At 40.7% G+C, this 23,236-nt stretch overlaps 1 protein-coding gene across 1 annotated transcript in view; it reads right to left on the reverse strand.

Moving 5' to 3' along the window:
* Positions 1-19,790, reverse strand: part of ank2b (ankyrin 2b, neuronal) — a 207,950-nt gene extending 188,160 nt beyond the window's left edge. The window contains exon 1 of the mRNA XM_072687958.1: positions 19,385-19,790. Coding sequence (XP_072544059.1) covers positions 19,385-19,456 — 72 coding nt within the window. The 5' untranslated portion in view covers positions 19,457-19,790. The remainder of the gene's footprint in view (positions 1-19,384) is intronic.
* Positions 19,791-23,236: the final 3,446 nt, after the last annotated feature.

Consider the following 23,236-nt stretch of genomic DNA (forward strand, 5'->3'; position numbering starts at 1 on the left):
TGAGACCATATGCTGGAGCAGTTGGCCCTGGGTTCCTCCTAATGCAGGACAATGCTAGACCTCATGTGGCTGGAGTGTGTCAGCAGTTCCTACAAGATGAAGGCATTGAAGCTATGGACTGGTCCGCCCGTTCCCCAGACCTGAATCCGATTGAGCACACCTGGGACATCATGTCTCGCTCCATCCACCAACGTCACGTTGCACCACAGACTGTCCAGGAGTTGGCGGATGCTTTAGTCCAGGTATGGGATAGTGTATATATCCAATTGACTGTCCCTGGTTTCCTGTGGTAACAGCCTTTGCTGTTCCAGCAAGGCTTTATACTAGATTTTGCAACTTTATGGTGAGGATTTGATTTAGCCACAAGAGCATTAGTGCTTATGTTGGAGGATTAGCTCTGGATTACCAATGCCACGCCACCTCATCCCAAAGGTATTGGATTGAGATCCATCACTCCGGAGGATGAAGTTCCATGGCCCAAAAGTTGGAGGGGGGGCAGAAGACTTGTCAATGAGTATGGTGAACTTTGGCTAGTGCTGGGCGATATGACCTCAAATCAATATCACGATTTATTGAACATATTACCTCGATGATATTGATATTGGCTTGTGATTATTGAATAATTATATAAGCAGCCTGAGTTGCTCAGCTGTCTCGGCCTTTGAGCTCTCCTCTATGTTGCTTCTATGTCACAGACTGGACAGGGTGGAGTACATGAATACATGAACACACACAGTGTGGAAAGTAGTAACAGAATTGAAAAAAATATAAATATTCGACATGAGCAAAATTACATTGATTACCTTAAGATCATGAGCAGTGGCTCAAGAGCATCCTATTATATTGGTAATTAGGCTTGTGCAATACCTACAAATAGTCTTTCTGTTTCTTTTTGTAAATTTCTGGGATTATTGCAATAATATCAACCTTCCGCAAGGCAATTGCATTAATTGCCAATCACCAATATCTGATATCATCCCATCAGTCAGGCCAGTGCTTTTCTATGGAGATTATACAAGCTGCAGGTGCACAATTCAACACTTGTGCAAGCAATGGTTGCACCTTAAATTAGCTGAAGGGCATCTGGATGTGTATGGACCCAGTGTCATTTACCTACACTTTCACAAACACAATTTTTCAAGGGTTCCTTGCTACAATCGGTCAACCAATTGGATGCTTAAATTGTTCTTTGTCTGGTTAAAGGATGGAATTTAAGATGGAAAACCAAGACAGATGGTGGTAGATGGCTCTATTTAGAAATATTTGAAAAATGGTTAGATATATTGCACCAAAAAGGGTTTCACTATGTAGTGGTTATAGAGTCATAGAACCTTTTTAGCCCTTACTATAAGCTGAAAGAACCCTTTAATGGTACAATGTTAGGTACAGTGTTATCTGAGCAAAACCCCATAAGCAGACAGAAGAATCCATGCTTTCAGGTAGCAGGTGGTTTAAAACTGCATGTATGTCTGTTGTGCTGAAGCCCAAATAATTGCATAACAGCAGATGTGAACTCCACACTTTAAAATGCTCTGTATTTAATACTGCACTGCTCATATTTTATAAGTTTTCTAAGTTCTTCAGAGCCAACGTTTTAGGCTGATTAAGGCAGGAATGGAGAGAGTCAGGCTGAAGATATGACAGGAATGAGAGAGTAAGCAAGCAACAGGACACATGGTTTTCATTTTCTCATTGCAGAATTCTAAGAAAAATATCCATTAAGCAGTGCTCGGCCCTCCACTAAAACATCAATGAATTCAAATCAAATAAATAATAATGAAACAGAACATTTCACAGCTCATAACGTGTTCTTTTATAAAACCCCTCAGCCAGACAGAACAGAAGATGAGAAGATGAAGGTAAGATTTTTCTTTCACATTTGGGTAACAGTTTTCTAGAAAGGTTCTAACAGTGTGGGAAGTGGGACAGATTTGGCATCCAAAAACATGCCTGTGCACAAGCAGAAAATAAATTTGCACATTCCTCAATGTTAAAGTCATGGGGCGCCTCCTCTAAACAGCGGGCTAAGGTTTTATCCACTTGCTGTTGTAACTGAACTCTCACAGAAACTGATCGTCTCTGTTTTATGTGACACACTGGGCTGAAAGGACTATTTTCTCACCATCTAACTTCACATCAACATACTGTCCAGTGTAAGGAGGTCCAAACGCCTAAGGCTGCTAGTGAAAATGCAGTCATGCTTTTCATAATATACTATATTATCAGCAGAAGAATCTGATTGACAAGTGGAATATTGAGGGAAATTCTTAATATTTGGTTTGGTATTTGGCAATTTGCACTCGAGCTGCATGGACCACAGAGGTTTACATCAAAGTCTCTGATGAGCAGATCAGATGAACCTGGGTTAAACATAGTAAATTTGCTTACATCATGTAGAATTTTATTATTTCTACTTCAATTCCAATAGTTTTCAGATTTTTCATGTGATCTTTTGAAAAACATTATTATTATTATTATTATTCTTATTATTATTAATGATAATAATAATAATAATAATAATAATAATAATGAGACTTTGGGTTCTGGGAACTATGGTAAGTTTTGGTCACTTACGGCTGCTTTTCAACAGGTAAAAGTGGTAACTCTGATGCTCTTCCTTACTTAGGGTGCTGAAAATTACTCTACATCTAAATGTGTATATATATATTATAAATTATTTATATTATTATAAATTAATAAATAAATAATAATAAATAAAGTGGTGGTAAAAAATGCTAATTTCAGTGCATAAAGGGTATGCCAGTGGTGGGGCGGTAGATTATTACATCCACTCAGTACATATTATTCTCAGTACATGTAAATTCTGATGTGCTTGTTCTCTCTGCACATTCTAAAGCACAATTACTTTTTATCAGCTTAATTTAACATATTGCTCAAAACAAAAAATCAATTCAATATATAAAGTGTAAAGGTTATAGCACATACATATAAGGAATAATGTCTAAAATGCCTTTATATTAAACTGTTTTTAATTTCTTCATTTTCACAATCAACAAAATGTGTGACTTTGTGTAACAGGAGCACCCAATCCTGCATAAGAGTAAATGTAATTATTTTTTATTGTGACATGTGACAGCCAACCAAGACCCCCATTGCTGACTCTTAACACACACACACACACACACACACACACACACACACACTGCATTATAACACTAAAATGTATAGGTTGATAGTGTTAGAAAGATTAGAGTACATGGTTGGAATCACAGGAACAGCCATATCGTGGTTCATATCTAACCAAACGCTATTAGTTTGTAAAGATAAAAGATTTATCTTCAAATTACAAAAAAGTAAGATATGGAGTTCCACAAGGCTCTATTTTAGGACCGCTATTATTTACATTATACATGTTACCACTGGGCTCAGTTATAAGCAGACATAACATTAATTTTCATTTTTATGCACATGACACACAGCTCTATATATCAAGCCAAACCTGACGATAAATTTAGATTACAGAAAATGGAGGACTGTTTAAAGAATATAAAACTCTGGATGTCACATAACTTTCTTCTTCCTAACAGTGACAAAACCGAGGTTCTCCTTTTAGGTCCAAAAGACACTAGAAATAAACTATCAGACTTAATGTTAGACTTGGCTGATGCTTTCATTATTCCTGGTCTAGCAGCTAAAAATCTTTCAGATTTCAACTCAGATTTATCATTTGAGCAACATATAGCCAATATTAGTAGGACAGCCTTTATGCAGCTTAGGAACATCGCCAAACTAAGAAACTCCTTATCTCTACAGGATGCAGAAAAGCTAGTACACGCTTTTATTACATCAAGGCTAGATTACTGTAATGCACTTTTGTCAGGTTGTTTCAGCAGGAACCTCAATAAACTTCCAAAATGCTGCAGCCAGGGTCCTTACTAAAACTAGAAAATTTGACCATATCAGTCCAGTTCTATCAGCACTTCATTGGCTCCCAGTTAAATCCCGTATTGAATACAAAATTCATCTTTTAACATACAAAGCCCTACATGGCCTCACTCCTGAGTACCTGCGGGATCTTAATACATATTATGAACTGTCAAGAATACTTAGATCTCAGGGTGCTGGCCTCTTACTCAAAATTCAGAAAACCTCAGCAGGGGGAAGAGCCTTTTCTTATAAAGCCCCCCAACTCTGGAATAACCTTCCAGATAATGTTCAGGACTCAGACACAGTCTCAATCTTCAAATCAAGGCTGAAAACCCATCTATTTAGTTTAGCATTTGGTAACTAATGTTTCACCTTAGATAAAGGTTGTTTGGGAATTGTAGTACACTGAGATGATGGTGCTGTCATCTCGCTGCTTGTACGCATTCACTCAGGTTTGTGTATGGTGGAGCAGATGGACGCTAGCATTTCAGGGTGCTCCCATGTCTGTGTTACCTTCTGGCTCTCTCCTTTTAATTAGGCTGTTATCCGCATTTTCTTAGTTTTTAAACCAGCACTGAAGAACACATTTAGAACCAAGAGGAGGCTAATGCTAATGCTTATGCACACACTACTTATAAAAACTCAAACCACATTTACCCACTATAAACCAGTAGACCAACAACAGATTTTAGTCTAGAGTGTGTACCACTACACACTTGTTCCTTTTGCTTCTTTAAAAGAAGTTTGACTGAAGATTTTTAAAATGATATTTTAATATTCTAATGTCAAAACTGGCAAACATGTCATATTAAAACATAATAAATAGAGCTCCACATCTTAAAAATCCCAGTTTAACACCCAGTTTTACTGAAACACCATGTCTGTAGAGTATGCAAAAAGCCCTGCCACCATTCTTCACACGCTCTGAGTAGAAGACCATTCAGTTCCCAGGTCAGTATGGATTAGCCAGACTTCTAATCTAATTTCTGCTCTGCGCTTCATCGGATTACCAACCCATCCCTCAAGACCAAGAAAGGAGAAAAGCAAAAGAAAGAAAGAGAGGCAGTGGAAGCTTTCTTCAATCACTCTCTCAAATCCACCACTAAGTAGCAGGAGAACATCTCCAGAGGTTGTACTCCATGTAATTTAATGACGGTAAATGGAAGTGCAAGACCAAAGTCTTCACAGTCTTAAGTGAAACATCAGTACAAGCAATTTGTGTGGCCCTCGATTAAAGTGAACACTTCACTGCAATGCCTGGTGGATAACATGAGCGAAGGAGTCTACACAAAGACTACACAAAGACTGTGAGTAGCTGCTAAACCACGTAGCCTGCAAAGGAATGTTTATTTGAGTCAAGAAAATCTTTGTAGCTCTTCAGTCCTGGCAAACATTTTCATGCCTGTGTAATGCTCTTATTAAGCTTTAACAAGATAGTGATTGGCTACTGAATATTACTTTATTAAGCAGGGAATTACTTAAAGTTTACTAGAAATCTAAAGTTCTAAAGTTTCACTGCAGAATAGCAGCTACTTTATCTTGATTAAGCGCTAACTGGATGTTTATTATTGGGATACTGAGAAAACTCTAAAGACAAAAAGCTAAAATATATATATTTTTAAGAAAAAGATATTCCTATAAATACACTATATGAACAAAAGTATTGGGACACCTGCCTATTCATTTTTTCTTCCAAAATCAAGGGTATTAAAAAAGACTATATTCTGCTTTTGTTGGAGTAACTGTCTCCATTAGTGAGGTCACGATGTTGAATGACCCCCCCCCCACACACACACACACACACACACCTCATCCCCAACTACAGTCCCCAGCTTTGACCCTTTTCCTTAATGGTAAGGACCATACAGGACCACCAGAAAGGAGATGACACTGACATGGTGGTGGTATGTTAGTGTGTGTTGCGCTGGTATGAGTGGATCAGACACAGCAGTGCTGCTGGAGTGTTTAAACACTGTGTCTACTCACTGTCCACTCTATTAGACACTGCTACCTAGTTGGTCCACCTTGTAGCGGTACAGTCAGAGACAGAAGTTTATCTGTTGCTGTACAGTTTGTGTTGGTCCTCCTCTAGTCCTTCATCAGTGCTCACAGGATGCGCTTGGCTGGATATTTCTGGAGGGTGGGCTATTCTCAGTCCAGCAGTGATGCTGAGGTGTTTAAAAACTCCAGCAGCACTGATGTGTCTGATCCACTCCTACCAGCACAACACACACTACTAACACACCACCACCATGTCAGTGTCACTGTAGTACTGGGAATGACCCACCACTCAAATAATACCCACTGTGGTGGTGCTGTGGGGTCCTGACCATTGCAGAACAGGGTGAAAGAAGGCTAATGAAGTATGCAGAGAACACAATTTTCCATACAACAATCCCATCCTGAAGAGACCTCTTTGTGTTTTTATGTTTATGAAACACATTCCAATGCTGTCACAAGTCCCATCACAACAAAAACAGCAAAACATCCCCTCATTCAACCTGAAATTTTACAAACGGGAGGATTTGGAGAGTGCACAGAAGAAAAACTGCATCCTGAATGAACAGTGACTGGTGGAATTGCTGTAGGGCAGGAGATAAGAGCTTCTTAATTTAGACACTGCCCTTAACTCTTAACTCATAGACTTCCTGTAACCTCTAACTCTAGGAAACTCTAGGAAAAATTGGGGAAAAACCTGCACAATGATTTAGCAGCCTTTAATCAACCCTCAAGCCCTACAGTGGAAAAAGGATGCACTGAATTTAACTGTGCACATGCATATATAATAAAATAATAACCAGAACACAGTTTTGTATTTCAGTTTCCTCACTCTGAGTGGTTAAAAGACATACATATCATTGCTGACCTGCAAAAACATGACATTTTTAAATATCTTACATAAAACTGTTTCAAATATATAAATATTTACAATATATTGCCCAGCTCTACGTTACACCACCAGCGACAACAGTGATAATTTGATTACAAAAGAAAACACAGCTCATTCGTTTGCCCAAAGAGACTATTCTGCAGGGTAATCTTAGTGGACAACCTTACAGATTCCCTGGCTATCTAATTCCGTCAGCGGCCTCAGTGTCACCCCTTTCTACAAAAGTGATAAGGATCATTCGGTGGGCCTGAAGCCCACTGTGAGAGTGGGGGTCAGTCTTAGTGCAACAGGTGGGACGAACTACAGTATTTGATTCCGCAGTCTGACTGGAATGCACGGCGCTGGTGGCAAAGCAAATCTGTGCTGGGGTCGGTCAGTGTGAAAGAATTTCCCCACAGACGGAAAGAAACAGTTCCAGTAAGAATGCAGGATTGTTGTAGCGTGCTGTGAGCATGCCTCTCACTGATGAGGACAAGGCTGTGTCTTTGTTCCACTAGGGGCTGAAAAGAGCCTATTCACACAAGCTCATACATACACACACACACACACACACTGAGCAAGACACAAATGCAAACAAGGGTGTCCATTTCTCTCCTGACACTACTGATCTATGTAAGCATGCTCGCTGAGATTGAACTGCACATAGCAGCCGGGCGTCCCACTCAGTCCAGGCTCTTTAGATTTAGGCCGTAAAAACGTGAGCAATCCCACATATTCCTACAGTACATGAGATCCAACATGGCTGGATTGGGTTGAGTGAAATCTGCTGTGCTGCATTGCCTACCAGTTATTGGTAGTTATCTACAGTAGTCAAAGGTAATTTAACTATGGGCCTGTTTCCCAGTCAGCAATTAAGTCTAGCTCTGGACTACATTTTCTTTCAGTGGAGAGTCTCCATTCAGAGTCCAGGACTAGGCCTAACCCTGTCTGGTGGTAGTACACTTGGTGGTTCTTTAGGGTTCTTTACTAACGACAATGATTCTATAAAGAACCATGACAACTCAAAAAAACATTAGTGTGGTTAAATGGTTCTTTGCCTGGTTAAAGGATTCTTCTGTAGATGAGTCTTATAAAAATGATTCTATACCAAAAGCATCAAAACGGTCTGACTATTATTCAAAATGAGCCCAAAGAATAGGTCAAAGAACCCAGTACCTATACAGAACCAAGTGTAGCAGCAAATGGTAGTCACTAAAAAACTTGGTGGTAGTTCAACTAGAGCAGTAAGTTGTAGTCGCCTATAGTACTTAGGCTGACTACAACTAGATAACTGTAGGTAACAGTAGATTAACAATGGTTCTTACACTCTTTAAAAAAAGTGAAACTTATGGTAAAATACTGGCAGCTGTAGTCACTGCAGTATGCTTTTTTTTGCAACCGCAAATATAGATATATGCTGTAAAAAAAAACAGTATTTACAGTAAAAATGTGGTTGTCAGAATTGTACTTGTGTACACTTAATTATGTAATTAATATGATTGATGTGTCCTGCTATTAAAGTAAAAGGATATTAGCACTGCTGGTTTTATGGTTGAGGTTGGAGTTTGACTCCATATTTTATGGTTTGGGCACCCATTAACCAGAGGAGGGCCTCCTTATGGCATAAATAAAGAATAATGGTCTCTGGTAACTGCCCTTACAGTGTGTTGAGAATGCAGCTGAAAGACATGAGTTTGAAAACTGCTTTGCTGAGACATGTTTAGATTATGCTTGTTGAATTAAAGCAATTAATGCAGGAAATGGTTTTCATGCTTGTGGGAAAGCAGAAATCGTGCTTTCAGCCTCCCCTAAAGAAAAGGCATAATACATGTATGTCTAAACAACCCGAAAGATACAGATCCGTCACTGTGAAAGTGAAAGAAGCATGTGGACTGAGGCGGTCAAATTATTGGATTTTACACAAATAAGACTAGGGTCTTTGCAGGTCTCGCAGGCGTTGTCATGCCTGCTTCACAGGTTACAGATGGTTACAGATGGTAGGGTCAGAATTTGGCATCAACAGCATGAATCCACCTGTCTAGTTTCAACAGCCCAGGCTGGTGGAGGTGGTATACTGGTGTGCAGAATGTGTTCCTGGCACACTTTGGGCCTGTTAATACCAATGTTGGCTTGAATGCCTGAGCCCTTCATGACCAGAATTTCCCATCTTGTAATGGCTACTCTCAGTATGATAATGTCACAAAGCAAAAGTCATCTGGGAATAAAAGGCAAGAACTGTGTGACACAATTATGTAAACATGGACCAGAATCTCAAAAGACATGCCACATAAAACTGAGGCTTTTCTGAGAGCAAAGGGAGGCCCTACCTTTCAATACTTACTTATTAGATCCTTATTCTATTATTTCCTTTTTAATTTATAATTCCTTTAAAAGTATTTTAATAACATAATATAGTGTAATGTTATTAAATGCCATCTTTATTTGCATAGTGTAATGCTTATTTGTGTATTTGTATATACACTCATTGAGTGTATATGAAAAAAATATAATAAACGGCAAAAGACTGGCTGAAAGGGACTAATTAACTAAGGCACTGTAGACTTGGCTGGACAAACCGGCACAGGAGCATGGGATAGGTTGAGTCATGAAATGTGCCGAGCATGTGGAAAACCTTTCACTGGTACCTTGGCTTTAATAAACTAGCTCACTATGAGTTTGCCTTTTTAAAGTGTACAAATTGGGTGGTGAAAGCAGTGAATGCACACATCAGAATGACTGTGGTGATGCCTGTAAAAGGAGCCCAACGTTGTCTTGAAGTGAGGTGTGGAAAATGACCTAATCTTAACTCCGAATTTGGTCTGAAATTCTAATAATAAGATTAACATTTCCAAGCTGTGCAAAGGAGACTGCATCTACCTTATATCTCCTGGTAGTACGTCAACAACGATCACCTCACCTAGACAAACACACAGCCTATCTAAAGGTCCATCAGAACAACATCTGACAGAGGTCAGTCCTCAGTAGGAAAGGGATAGAGACTGCAGAGAACAGGATGACTGGGCAAAAAGCACAATGATCCTAAGGTGGGAGGGGGAGCGACAGACAGAGAGAGAGACAGAGGTAGAGAGAGACTGGCTGAAACATTAAGTGTAACTGCAGCGCCATCAGGATCCAGTATGATTATACATAAATACTACAAATCAAGTGCCTCACTGCAGTGCTTACAGAGTGGGGCTGCCACTAACGACAGTCGATTAGTCGATGGATCTAAGTTATTAATATCCCTCCAAAAAAGTTTTGACAAGACTATAAATAAAGGTTTACATATAAAGTGCAAAACTGTTGATTTACATTAAGACCAGCGGATCGCTAGTTTGAATCCCGGTCATGCTGCTAGCCATTGGCAGCTGGGGCCCCAAGAGAGCTCAATTGGCCTTGCTCTCTCTAGGGTGGGTAGATGATGGCTCTTATCCCAAATCACTGTGCAGTGCAGTGCAGTGTTGGCCGGCACTAGCGTCTGCTGGTTGATGCATTAGAGCTGGGTATAGCATGCTTTCCTCCAAGTGCGTTGGTTGCCTGATGATGTTGCATTGGCGGCAGTTCAAAAGAAGAGGCTGGCTGGCTGGTGTCGGAAGCATTGCATATGATTGGTTGGTGTGGTGCAACAGATAACACCACTACCTGCCACTGAGCTATTACACCATGTGGGAGACTGGGGTTTGATTCCCAGTCTGGGTGACTATGCCACGCTACACCAATAAGAGTCCTTGGGCAAGACTCCTAACACAATGTTGGTCCACCTCTGTAATACAAGTAACCTTGAAAGTCGCTCTGGATAAGACATAGGTTTAAAGAAGAGCTTCAGCTGAATAGTCAGCAGTGCTGTGGGGTGTGTGTTCCCCTTATTAAAGTGTGTGTGATCTACTGTATTTGTGCCATTCCCTACACAAAGAAATTTGCCTATAATAATGGCCTAATAGAGACATTAGATTTAGTTTATATCCTGCCAAGCCCAAAGTATACAAACACACATACATTGGCACCATCATTGCATGTAAAAGCCTAGATTTTAGCCCTAACATTTTTACTTGTTCACCAGAAATTCTAAGGGAGCAGGCAGATGAATGAATCCCTTTTTTAATGAGTGCACTTAGCAGCTACAATTACAGACTTCAAAAGCTTCCAATGGTTAATAAAGGCTGGTTCATACCAACTGCGGACGCCAGGACAAAGTGGCCTGATTGCGGACAAAACTGATGCACGCAAGCGTTTGTACACCACTCGAAAATTTAAACAGCATGTAATTTCAATCAGTCCACGTGGGGACGTCTGCGTGTTTTCTCTTTAGGTGCTTGTGTATCGCTCGAGTTCTGCTGTGGTATGCCTTCAAACTTTTGCCCCACCTTTTTGTTTTGTGCTAATTTCAGGTTCTCTAATTTTTTCAATGTCTTGAGTCTTGGAAAAATTTTAAAGACCTATTTTGCAAGGCCCAGTGTAGCTTTGAATGGATTAGATCCGGACTGGAGCCAGAATGGAACAACCTTATGGAGAAATTCCGTAGTGGTCATGAGGAAAAGCATTTGTTTTTTGAACTGAAGTATTTTAAAGATTGAAAAAGCTAAATGCTGAAAAATATAAATGTTAAAACATAATAAAAAAGTGATGGTGATGCATTTTCAGCAAATAATTATGGAAGCCTTAATACAGAGTACTCTTATGGACCATCTACCAGCTACTGACTATTGAATATTCACCTGAAAAGGCAGGTAAAGCATCCATTAGTTTAAGGAAGAACATAAACAACATATATCCGGTCCTCAAAAGTAACCCCTTCCATCACATTTACAACTGTTAGAATCCAAAACTGGATCATATGACATTTTACAGTGTGGCTAATCCAAAGCAACACATGGGCATAACAGTCCAACAGCTACTGCAACAGACAGACAACCAGCACAAACACAACACAATCGACCCATTTAACCAAATGAAAAAAGAATACATACATAACACACAATACCTTCAAAATGGAGCTTAACCCAATATAAACTTCACATCATCTGTGAAAGCCTTTTGGCTACTGATGGGCTGCTGCATTCTCAAGTTACAATGTTGTTCACTGAGGAGAAAAAAACTCCTGTAAAAGTGTCAAACTGTCAAGAGCGTATATAATCCTTTTTTCTCTCAAAGATATTGGGTCTTCAGGAAGGCCCTGATGGTTTACCACTGGTTTTAGATAAAAATGTAGGTAACAAATCTCCCACTCATTCAACACCAAAATGACTGTTTTCCCTTGGCTATTTTTGACAAACTAGATGTCATGACTGGAGGCGTGTGACAAAAATAATCTGCATAAAAACTACCAAAGTCTGGACCTCAGAGTTCTCATAGCTAATTACAGCCCTATTTGTATCAAACGATGTCTCGTCTTCTGTTCACGTGTAGCTTTTTTCCTTCTTAAGTACATGGCCATCCAGCACAGAAGCACTACATCTACAACTACTATATCTACCACTACTACTCTACTACTACTATTGATCCTAGATCTACTAATAGTACTCTATTACTACTACTTCTACTGATACTACCAAGACACATCTACTATTACTCTATTAATACGACTGACACTACAACTACTACCATATTTACTACTACTACATCTCCTACTACTGCTTATACTACTACTCTACTACTGCTACATCTACTACTACTGCTTATACTACTACTCTACTACTGCCACATCTACTACTACTGCTTACACTACTACTCTACTACTGCTACATCTACTACTACTGCTTATACTACTACTCTACTACTACTACATCTCCTACTACTGCTTATACTACTACTCTACTACTGCTACATCTACTACTACTGCTTATACTACTACTCTACTACTGCTACATCTACTACAACTGCTACTACTGATACTACTAGGACTACATCTACATTTACTACTACTACTACTACTACTACTACTACTACTGACACTACTATATTTACTATATCTACATCCACTACTACTGCTGATACTATGACTACATCTATTCCTACCGACACTACTACTACGTCTACTACTATTATTGATACTACATCTACTACTAGTACTCTATTATTACTACTTCTACTAATAATATTAGGACTACATATACAACTACTGCTGCTGATACTTCTACCACTACTCTACTACTACTACTACAACTACTACGGAACTACTACTGCCACTCTTCTATTACTACTACTACTACTACTGATACTACTTCTACATCCAATACTAGTACAATTACTACTACTCTAGTACTGCTGCTGATACTACTACTACTACGACTCTACTACTACTGTGCCTGCAGCTACTACTATTATAATTTTTTTATACATTTGAAAACAGCAGCTGGTCTGTACATTATATGAACATCATGTCAATTGAGCAATTGAGATGGTCCAAATGAATAAATATTAAAGTCTCTATTTTTTACCTTACATCAAAGTTAACAAGTTCACATTTAAAGTTAATATTTATGAGATATCAGGTTTAATATGAAGATTTATCATATGGAGATTTCAATAAAGATACAGATCATTTATGTAGCAAACACATTTTGTTTTAAATTTTATTAAAACATTTCTAAATTATTAAAAACATTGGTTTATATTTTGTGATGCATTTCCTGAACTTAATCTGATACAAAAGGAAGGGCAACGCCCTTAATGAAATATAGACTCATGTATCTCTCTCTCTCTCTCTCTCTCACACACTCCCTCATTCATCCATCTTGGTCTGTTTCAGCCTTTTTTTTCCTTCTCACCATTATTTCATTCCCCACCTCCCCTCCCCACCTTCTGCCTCATCACTCTCAATCTTGGACCTAACCACACTGGCAAGATGACAGATCTGCAGCTTAGCATATGAACCCTGCACACCATCCCTGAGCCTCTGATTCTGACCCAGTAACTGATAGCATGATGTCATCCACTGTCATTGGTTGTTACCACAGAGAAGATACCACTTCTCCTTTTTCCTCCATCCTAAGCCTAAACATTCCCTCCATCCACCACTCTCTTCGTGTTTTGTCTTCTCCAGTGATCGAGTCGGTGAGTAAGTGTGTCATAGGCGAGCCGGAAAGGGCAGCAGATGTCCGCCGCAGGAGCAGACCTGGTGACAAACTGCCTTTTATCTCGTCAATAGCCTCTCCATCACACACCCTCATGCAAATCATAAAGCTTACACTCTTAATCATAAAGGTGCTACAAAAGGTTCTTTGAGCTTCCCCCAACTGAATCATGATGAAAGGTTACACTTTATGATTCACTGAGTTATGTCCAAACGAATCATAAATGAATCAAATCATGGTGAGGTCAATGCTTCTTACCCCTATAAAAGATTTTCTAGCTTTGACAAGAACCATGAACCACTGAAGCACTCAAATGGTTCTTTGAGTTCCACATAGAACCACTAGTTTTTACTAAAGAGCCTCCATGAACTGTGGAACTACAGACCTGTAAAATATGTGTGTAGACCCCCATGCAATAGAATGATGGCACTGGCATATTCTCGACAGACGGCTCTAAAAAACAATCTGCTGCCATGGAGCTGAGGAACGGTTCCTCCCCCCTGGGTGTTTTGGGCTCTGAGGCTCAGTGCCACCTGCTGCACTCTGCAGTTCTCACCTGTAAACTCTCCCCTAACCCCCCGTGCCAAAGCACTTCCTGAATGCAAACAGCAATAATGCCTATAATGGCCTGAACTGTTCTCTTGACTGTAAGTCCTGAAGAGCAACTGAAACCTGGGAAATCAACAGCATGACTCCAACATGATCTAAACTGTGCCAGCGCAACATGACCTCCTGATATCCACATCATTTCTGAAGAAACACTACGTATGAGTAGTGCATCATGCAACCTGGGAATTCACTGAATTTCCTAGAATGTTATATTCAATTATAACATTCTTATATTTATAGAATTGTCTGCTATGCTATATCAATGAATTAAAATCAATTTGTGCATTTCTTTGTTGTTGCCTAAGTACAATTTGCTGGTAATTTTAATAAGTAAAATTGTTAAAAAGCTTTACTCTCCCGAGTAAAAGCTGTGAAAGCTCTGCTTCTGTGAATAGATATTTTAGAAAAAGAATGGATCTAACGTTTTCTTTAGTATTTTAAATGTTTTACTGTTGGAGTGAAGAAAGGAAAGGAACACAATGCAAAAGCTTGAATAAATATTTTTGATAGATTTTTTTTTGTATCTTGGTAATGAAAAAATTAAGATCTTGTTAGGGCTATGACTTGCAAGAGAAGGCTGTAGGAAGATAGCAAAGTATTGTCAGGAAGCCGTTTTCTCGGTTTACAATCTGAACAAGCCTGATGCATTTTGGGAAGTTCAGTGGACTAACAATGTTAAAACGGACCTGTTTGGCCGCAAACAGGATAGTTATATTTAGGTGCAGAAAAGAACCCCTTTCCAACTGTTAGGCACAGAAGTGGATCAATCATGTTTTGGGCTTGTGTTGCAGCCAGTGGCACAATGAACTTTTCACTGGTAGAGAGAAGAATGGATTCAATTAAACACCTGCAAATTCTGGAAGCAAAGCCGAAGATCAACATAGGATGGCTGCTACAGCAAGTTAATGATCCTAAACATGTCTCACAAACCAAAGCGGGCAATCTCAGGAGCGAGCTGAAGGTTTTGCCATGACCCTAACAGTCCTAAAATCTGTGGATAAACCTCAAATAAGCAGGGCAGGAAGATGACCCAGGAATCTCTCAGAAGCCTTTTACAAGAAAGAATGTTGTGGAAATCCTACAGACAAGAGCTTACCATACTAAGTACTGACTATACAGGGTGCCCAAACCTTTGCATTAGGTCTTCAGTTTTCCTGACTTGCAAAGAAATGTGTTATCTTTAACTTAATACCTGTTGGAAACCAGGCCACAGTTTACTTGCTTAACTATTCACAGTAACAGAATTTTTGACTAGGGGTGACCAAAAGTTTGCATGCCACTTTAGATTCTCGTAAATGAGATTTTACACTGCAGTCAATTGTTTCCTTAAAAATCACAATCCTATCAAGTCGTTTTCATTAAGCTCAAACATTTACATCCAGTGACAGTGACAGATGAGCTGGTCCTGCTGAACATGAAGCAAAGAAAGGACTTCTGAATGCTCCAAACAGTGAAACTTTATGGGAATTCCAGACTTCTTAAAGGTCCTAGGCCACGTGTCAGACCTTAGTTCTGGCGGGCCAAAGCACTGCAGAGTTTAGCATTCTGCTTCATTAAACACATCTGATTCCACTCATCAGCTGATTAGTGGACTTCAGAAAGTTAGAAGAGAATATGAGAAACACCCATGAGGGAACCCAATGTGTCCTTTAGGCCTATTAGTTTGTACATAAGAGACGAATGATGAGCCCAATTCCTGAAGTCTCAATACACTGCTATGTTTAATTATAAGTCCACCTGATGGAGCTAATAAGCTCCATAAGCTAATGAATCCAGAGTGTCTTTATAAAAGAACATGATGAGGTCAGAGTTGTAACCAGGCTCCAGGTTTGTATTGGTGCCCAACCCCAACAGACTCTGCAAACATAATAAGCAGCAGCAGTTTTTCCTAGTTAATTCTTCACAAACCTCTCTAAACTGAACCAATGTTAGCCCCTCAGCTAAGGCACTGCCAAGATCAGCCAGGAAGGCCTTCACGAAGGCATCAGCTCATCTGTTAATGATCTCTACAAACACAATAGATGTTCACCACATTTGAGCCATATGACGATGCTCACTGTATATTCATGTCTAGAAACATTGCCTGGGTCGCCCATACAGCAATGACCCTGAGGAACACCTCTAAACACAAGACTCTGCAAAGATACACCAAAACAAAAGACTTTTGGACAAATTCGGGCTGTGTCCGAAACTGTGCCCTATTCACTATCTAGTGCACTACTTTAGAGGTTCTGACAGTTTGTAGTGATGTCCAAAAACGTTGTGTCAAACAATTATGGGACATGGAATACCCATAATTCCCATGCTTGTGTGGTTTAAAGATTCAAACATAGGGGAGAGTGAATAGGGCACAGTTTCAGACACAGCTCATGTCTATAAAGCAGTGGTGGGCAACTCCGGTCCTGGAAGGCCAGATTCCTGCATAGTTTTGTGCTTTTCCTGCTCAAGCACACCTGATTCCACTCGCCTGTTAATCGCCAGGTTTGGTAGATCTGTTAGAGCAGGGAAATCAGCAAACTGTGCTGGACTCCGGCTGGACTCATTGCCCACCCCTGCCTTTGTTTGGGATACAGTGTCATGGTATAGAGGAAAGACACTATACATATTGCGCTGCAACCTGTAGGACATTTCATCTCCAAGCCTTCGTTTCTTAGACGGACTATACAGGAAGACCTGGACCTTTGACCTTGTGCTGACATGTATGACCATTCCAGAGGTAGAGACGTCATGTGTTAATGACTGCAGCTGACACTTCACACCACCATCAAGAGAGTGCTTTTACAACTGCACCATTAACTGGCAATGGGCCAAAAATCCAATACGAACTACGTCCACCTCTCAGCTGCAGCTATTTCTGGCAGGGATCCGGACAAGGATAGGATTGTGGTGATCCGCAGCAAAGAGGCACAAATCAAAAACAGAACCGGCGCAAGAGTAACGCTTCAGAGGCTTACGTAACTTTACACATCAATCATTCATAAGTTTGCATGAATGAAAAGAATGATGTTGCAGGTAAAGTAGAGCTGCAGCACAGAGGGATTCCAATATGCAGGAGTTTTGTCACTGCAGAACCCGGATAAGCAGTGTGACGTCTCAGATACAGAGCGATTTGTCTGTTTCCATTTCAGTCAATAGGCCAGGGTTCCTCAATTCCAGTCTTGGAGGTCTGGTGTCCGGCACAATGTGGTGATTGTCCTGCTCCAACGCACCACACAATTCATCAGTTCATAGTAGGTGTGCAGAACACCAGACCTTCAGGACTGAGTTGCTTTGCTCATGCACAATTAGCATTAGAGGAACAGCCCAAGCAATCCAGGAATACCACCTGATGACCTACACTATATGGACAAAAGTATTGGGACACCTGTTAACTTACTCTTTCTTCTATAATCGAGGTTATTTAAAAAAAAGAGTTTATCCTGCTTTTGTTGGAGTAACTGTCTCTACTGTCCTACTAGATTTTAGAGGAGGATTGCTGTGAGGATTTGATTGCATTCAGCGACAAAAGCAATAGTGAGGTCAGGATGTTGGCTGATCACCACCCCACCTCATCCCTAACGGAAGTTACAAAACAAGTCAAACAGCTCACCCCACCCAAATCCACCCCAAAAGCTGCTGTAGTTTTTTAAAAGCTGCTCCCACCTTGTAATCCAAACAACGTGATCAGAAGTGAGGTTTCTGAGTCTAGCCAGAGTGTCAACCACCTTTTAAGTAAATTAGATGGTACATCCAATCCTGAAAGTCTCCTGTTTGATTGCTGTTGGCTGCCAGAGGTGCAGCTTTTGTGCAGGTCTGGGGATCATCACTTCTGATTCCAGTAGAGTTTGGTGCTTTCCCTGCTCAAACGCATGTGATTCAACTCATGCATTATTTGCAAGGTTCAGTTGATGTGTTTGAGCAGAGCAATGATGCAACTCTGCAGGGCTCTGGCCCTTCAGGACTGGAATTGATGACCCCTGGTAGAGGTCAATTTAACAAACACTTAGAACTAGCTTACATTTGACCTGTAGCCATGGAGTACATGATCAGATATAAAAATCAGAAAAGCAGAAATTATGCATATAAGTAACAACACGCTATGTGGACAAAAGTATTGGGACGACCTCTCATTCACTGTTTCCTCTGAAATCATGAGTACTGTGCAATAATTTAATAATCTAATAATCTAATTTTAAAAATCTGCCTTTGTTGGAGTAACTGTCTCTACTGTCCAGGGAAGACTTTCTGCTAGATTTTGGAGCATTGTTGTGAGGATCTGATTGCATTCAGCACCAAGAGCATTGACGAGGTCAGGATGTTGGATGATCAGCACCCCACCTCATCCCCAACTCCCCAGCTCATCTGAAAAGTATTGGATGGAGCACCATCCATCATTCCAGAGAGCACAGTTCCACTGCTCCACAGATCAATGCTGGGGGGCTTTATACCCCTCTAGCCCACATCTGGCATTAGGCATGGTGCCAACAGGTTCTTTAGGTTTGTTTGCTTCAGAGAACCCTTTTATATTGGCAATACTTCTCCAGAGTGCATACAAACATGAAATGCAAACAACTGAACTGAGACGGACTGGAGACCCCCCCCCTCCCCCAAGCGAAGACCCCCAAACGTCCAGAAATAGCCTTTTCAATTCAGGCTCACTTAAAACGAATATTATATATGAAGGACGTGAACTTGATTCGTGAATCAGTGAATCAGTTCAAACGGACAATGGTGGACTACTAAGGTTCGAACGAATCGGTTCGCTACACTGAACGGAGCTGAGCCGTCACTGTGAACCCCGCTCTGAAAACGCAGCACAACTTTTTCGCCCGAAGACGAAAGCGTCAAAGCGCAGCTGCGCATGCTCACTTTGACGGTCACCAGGGAAACGCCTTTCAGTGTCCTCCGCTCCGTGGCCGCCGCGCAGTCTGTTTATCCTGCGGGTTAAACTCAGAGTGGTTCCTACCTGTTTCCCCGGGTCCTCCTGGGCTGTTGGGGACGGGGTTCCCACTCCGGACGATGCCATAGGAGAAGCCATGAGGTTGTGTGTGGGTTACGTTGCTTCTCTGTCCGCGCACACACACACACACACACACACACACACACACTGACAGAGCCTGAGTTTGCGCTCCTCTCTAAAACACAGTGAACACGCTCCGGGTGTGTTGACGTGCCATTAGTCCTGTTTCTGCGTGTGTGCTACTGCGAGTGACCTCCAAGTGGTGTGTGTGCGTGTGTATCCTCGGAGAGTGTGAGCGCGGTCGGAGTGTGTGTTTGTGTGTGTGTGTGTGCTCGAAAAGAGTGAGGGGCAGGACGGAGCAGTACTGCGCTGTGTGAGCTGCTCTCTCTCCCTCACCTTGAAGGAGGCGGCCGGGCGAGCACGGACAGTGATGAAGAGCGCTCTCTCTCTCTCTCTCTCTCTCTCTCTCTCTCTGTGTCTCTCTCTCTCTCTCTCTCTCTCTCTCTCTCTCTGTCTCTCTCTCTCTTTCTCTCTCTCTCTCTCTCTCTCTCTCTCTCTCTCTCTCTCTCTCTCTGTGTCTCTCTCTCTCTCTCTCTCTCTCTCTCTCTGTCTCTCTCTCTCTTTCTCTCTCTCTCTCTCTCTCTCTCTCTCTCTCTCTCTCTCTCTCTCTCTCTCTCTCTCTCGCGCGCCTAAACACTAGTGTGTATTGCTGTCTTTGTGGGGTCTTTCCACTGGCTCCTGCGCTACTGTAGCCATACACTGTACACCCAACCAAACTCCAACGTTAAAGGGGAATTTGGATGGTGCGTCATATATTTATGAATAATCCTATGATCAAAATGTAAACAAATGCTTTCAGCAGTTTTCATGTGAAATGTGCCGTTTTAGAGATACGACCCCAGTTAGAATTGTTCACAACACTGCTGATAGGAACCAGATGTATTTACTGACTGTTCTTTGCACTACATGGTTATGAATACCTAGTTTTCAGATCAGATTTTGGTGTATGAGCTGGGAACCAGAAGGTTTTGTCCCTGGGTTCCACGTTGGCTCCACATATGGACGCCCACCAAGGGTCAGTGATGGGACAAGGAGGGGTTATCTGGGGTGTACACTGCACATATGGCCTACATGGGGTGGGGTCTATAACGATGGGGCCCTGTAAAAACACATGGACAAACTAGGGGTGTGCGATATTGACAAAAAAATATATCTTGATATTTTCTGGGATTCTGCCAATAATGATACTTAGACAATACTTTCATCCCTCAAAATGAGTTTGTAAAAGTCTTTATTTTCTAGCATTGTGCTAGCTTCTTCTTCTTATTTATTTACTTAAAACTGAAGCATTCAAGTAAAAATAATAATAATATAATAATAATACAAATAATGTATTTTTTCACATTCAATTGTAATTTAACATGAATGTACTATATTCATGTAATATTCATATTACATTATATTAATATTTCATGTTATTTATTGTCATTTTTAAAGATTTACGTTATCATGTTACTTTATTCATGTTTAAACATCTTAACAAATTCCCAATCTATTTCATTTAAACTGTAAATGACGTGACTGCACTGTTTTCTATAGAAGTATGCAGGGTCATACACCCCTCTACACTTCTAGAGGAAACAGTGCAGTCACATAATCTGATAATGGCTCTCTGTCAGAATATGTGACTGCACACAAGTAGAACTCGGTTTCGGCCTGTAGTGAGCAGCAGTTTTTAATAATCTTCATATTCGGCACAGAGGTTAGTTCACAGATGGTGTCAAGTTGTCTTCAATTGCAACCGATTTTCGACATGTTTGCAGAAGGCAGTCTTTTGAGAAACCTCTGTGTTTTCAATGTAAAACCACCTCAGAGCTAGTGAGGACGAGCCAGGTCTAGCAGCTAAATCTAACGCCGCGGACTGGCAGGGTGTTGGTGCTTGGGTTTTGTCTCCTAGCGCAGTTTGTTCTCTCATTCTTGGGCAAAACGCTAGCTTGTGTTGCGGTAAGCTTGTAGATATGCTAGCGCGCTGCATGCACTCCATGCACATGCACAGTAGTCTGTCTTATCAGGCTAACGGGCGCAGTAAATATGTGAACTCTTAAGGCGTGTTTTTGAGTGGTTTACACAAAGTAAGTGACATACTCGATCATATCTGCTTGCACATCGTTAAAACAACAGTTAAGATATTATCATAGACGATACATATCGCACACTCCTAGTACAAACCTACTACCTGGAAGTTACCTAGCCCACATTTCACGCATGTGGGCCCCAAATGAGCATGTTGGTTGGGAAGGGGCTCTGTAAGGGTTAAAAATATTATAACAATTAAATAGTTGTACCATAATCAATATTACATATAAAACTCAAGAGGACTTGTCTAAGTTCACTGGTTAATTTGAATAGTGAATAAAATGGTGTAGGCCGTTAACTCCTGGTTCTGATCACCACCAGTCAGGAAATCGGTCGGTAATTTCTCTACAACACTCGGAATGACTTTGTTTACATCCCAACAACTGAAACATACAGAGATCGGAGGGAAAATTGGCGGAATTCCCCAAAACCTCAAGAAACAAAAAGAACCTCTTTTTCTAATACAGAAAATCAATGATCATAGGTTCCAGACCAATGTCCCCACAACGCCGGAATTTTACATTGTCCGGTCATTATCCTGGGCACATTTGGTCCTCACAAACAGTGAAACACACTCCCACACACACTCACCCAGGGAGAGAGAAGGAGGGAGTTTGGTAGGATATTTGGTCATGCCACATTTCAACATCATCCATGCCCACTGGAGCAGAAAGTCAAAGGCTGCAGTACCGTCCCTCCGCACTGAATTTACTGACTTCAAATGTGCAAACCATTTCCACATCTGATCTCCTACTTCAGTGCAACTGTTGTGTTTCAGGTCACTTACTTTTGTGTTGATATACGGCATTTGCAAGTGGAGCTGACGCAAGGAAATTCCAAACAGTCTATGACGTAAAGTTAGCAATCAAATTTTACACTTTCAAAATAACTATAAAGGAAAATTGCTCCAAGCTAAATTTGGGACATCCTGTACTTCATACTTTCAGGCTTTCAATACTTTTGATTCTTTTGGATTTTCAACAATTCTTCCATGGAAAAGGCTTCTAGTTCTGTGTGATTCTTGAGCCATCCTCCACACTCTGCTCTTCTGAGATCTTTTGAGGTTGTTCCATGTGTTACTGACTGTAACACAAGCCCAAAGCATGATTAACGTCACATTCCCACTGGAACATGCCCCCTTCAGTCGACTGAGTGGCAAAACATTCTGCAACAGCTATGTTGTCTGCTCAAGTTAAAGGTAGTTGGACTCAACAGATGTGTCAAATTGAGGCTCAGATCATGCAGGTTTAGAGGATAAAGCATCATATAATTTAAGCATGCTCCATGGGCTCGTTCCCCACCTGTTTTCAGAGTGTTACTTCACCAAACAGTGAGCTCCCACACGTTTCAGTGCCTGGATTGCAGAAATCCACTTGTTTTTTCTTTCTTGAGCTTTTTCTTTCTAGCAGTCTGTAAAAGGAGAGCTCTGAAATCCGTCTGAATCTGTTTGTGCAGTCAGTCGCACAACAGCTCTGTGAACAAACTATAGTCCGAACAACAAGTTAAATAAGTCTGAGAACCTTGTTAAACGTTATGTGGGAGCTCAAATCTTTTGGGGTGCCCAATCATTTACCCTTTCATGCTTTCATGTTTCTACTCACTTAACTGTAACCAGGGTCTTGCCACTTACTGACTATTGTTTTTTTTTTGCATGTGGCGTTATTATTATTATTATTATTATTAACCTAATGTATTTTGGAGTTGATTTGAATACACTTCAAG

The sequence above is a fragment of the Salminus brasiliensis genome, chromosome 9, assembly GCF_030463535.1.
Source record: "Salminus brasiliensis chromosome 9, fSalBra1.hap2, whole genome shotgun sequence".
In the NCBI taxonomy this organism is placed as follows: domain Eukaryota; kingdom Metazoa; phylum Chordata; class Actinopteri; order Characiformes; family Bryconidae; genus Salminus; species Salminus brasiliensis.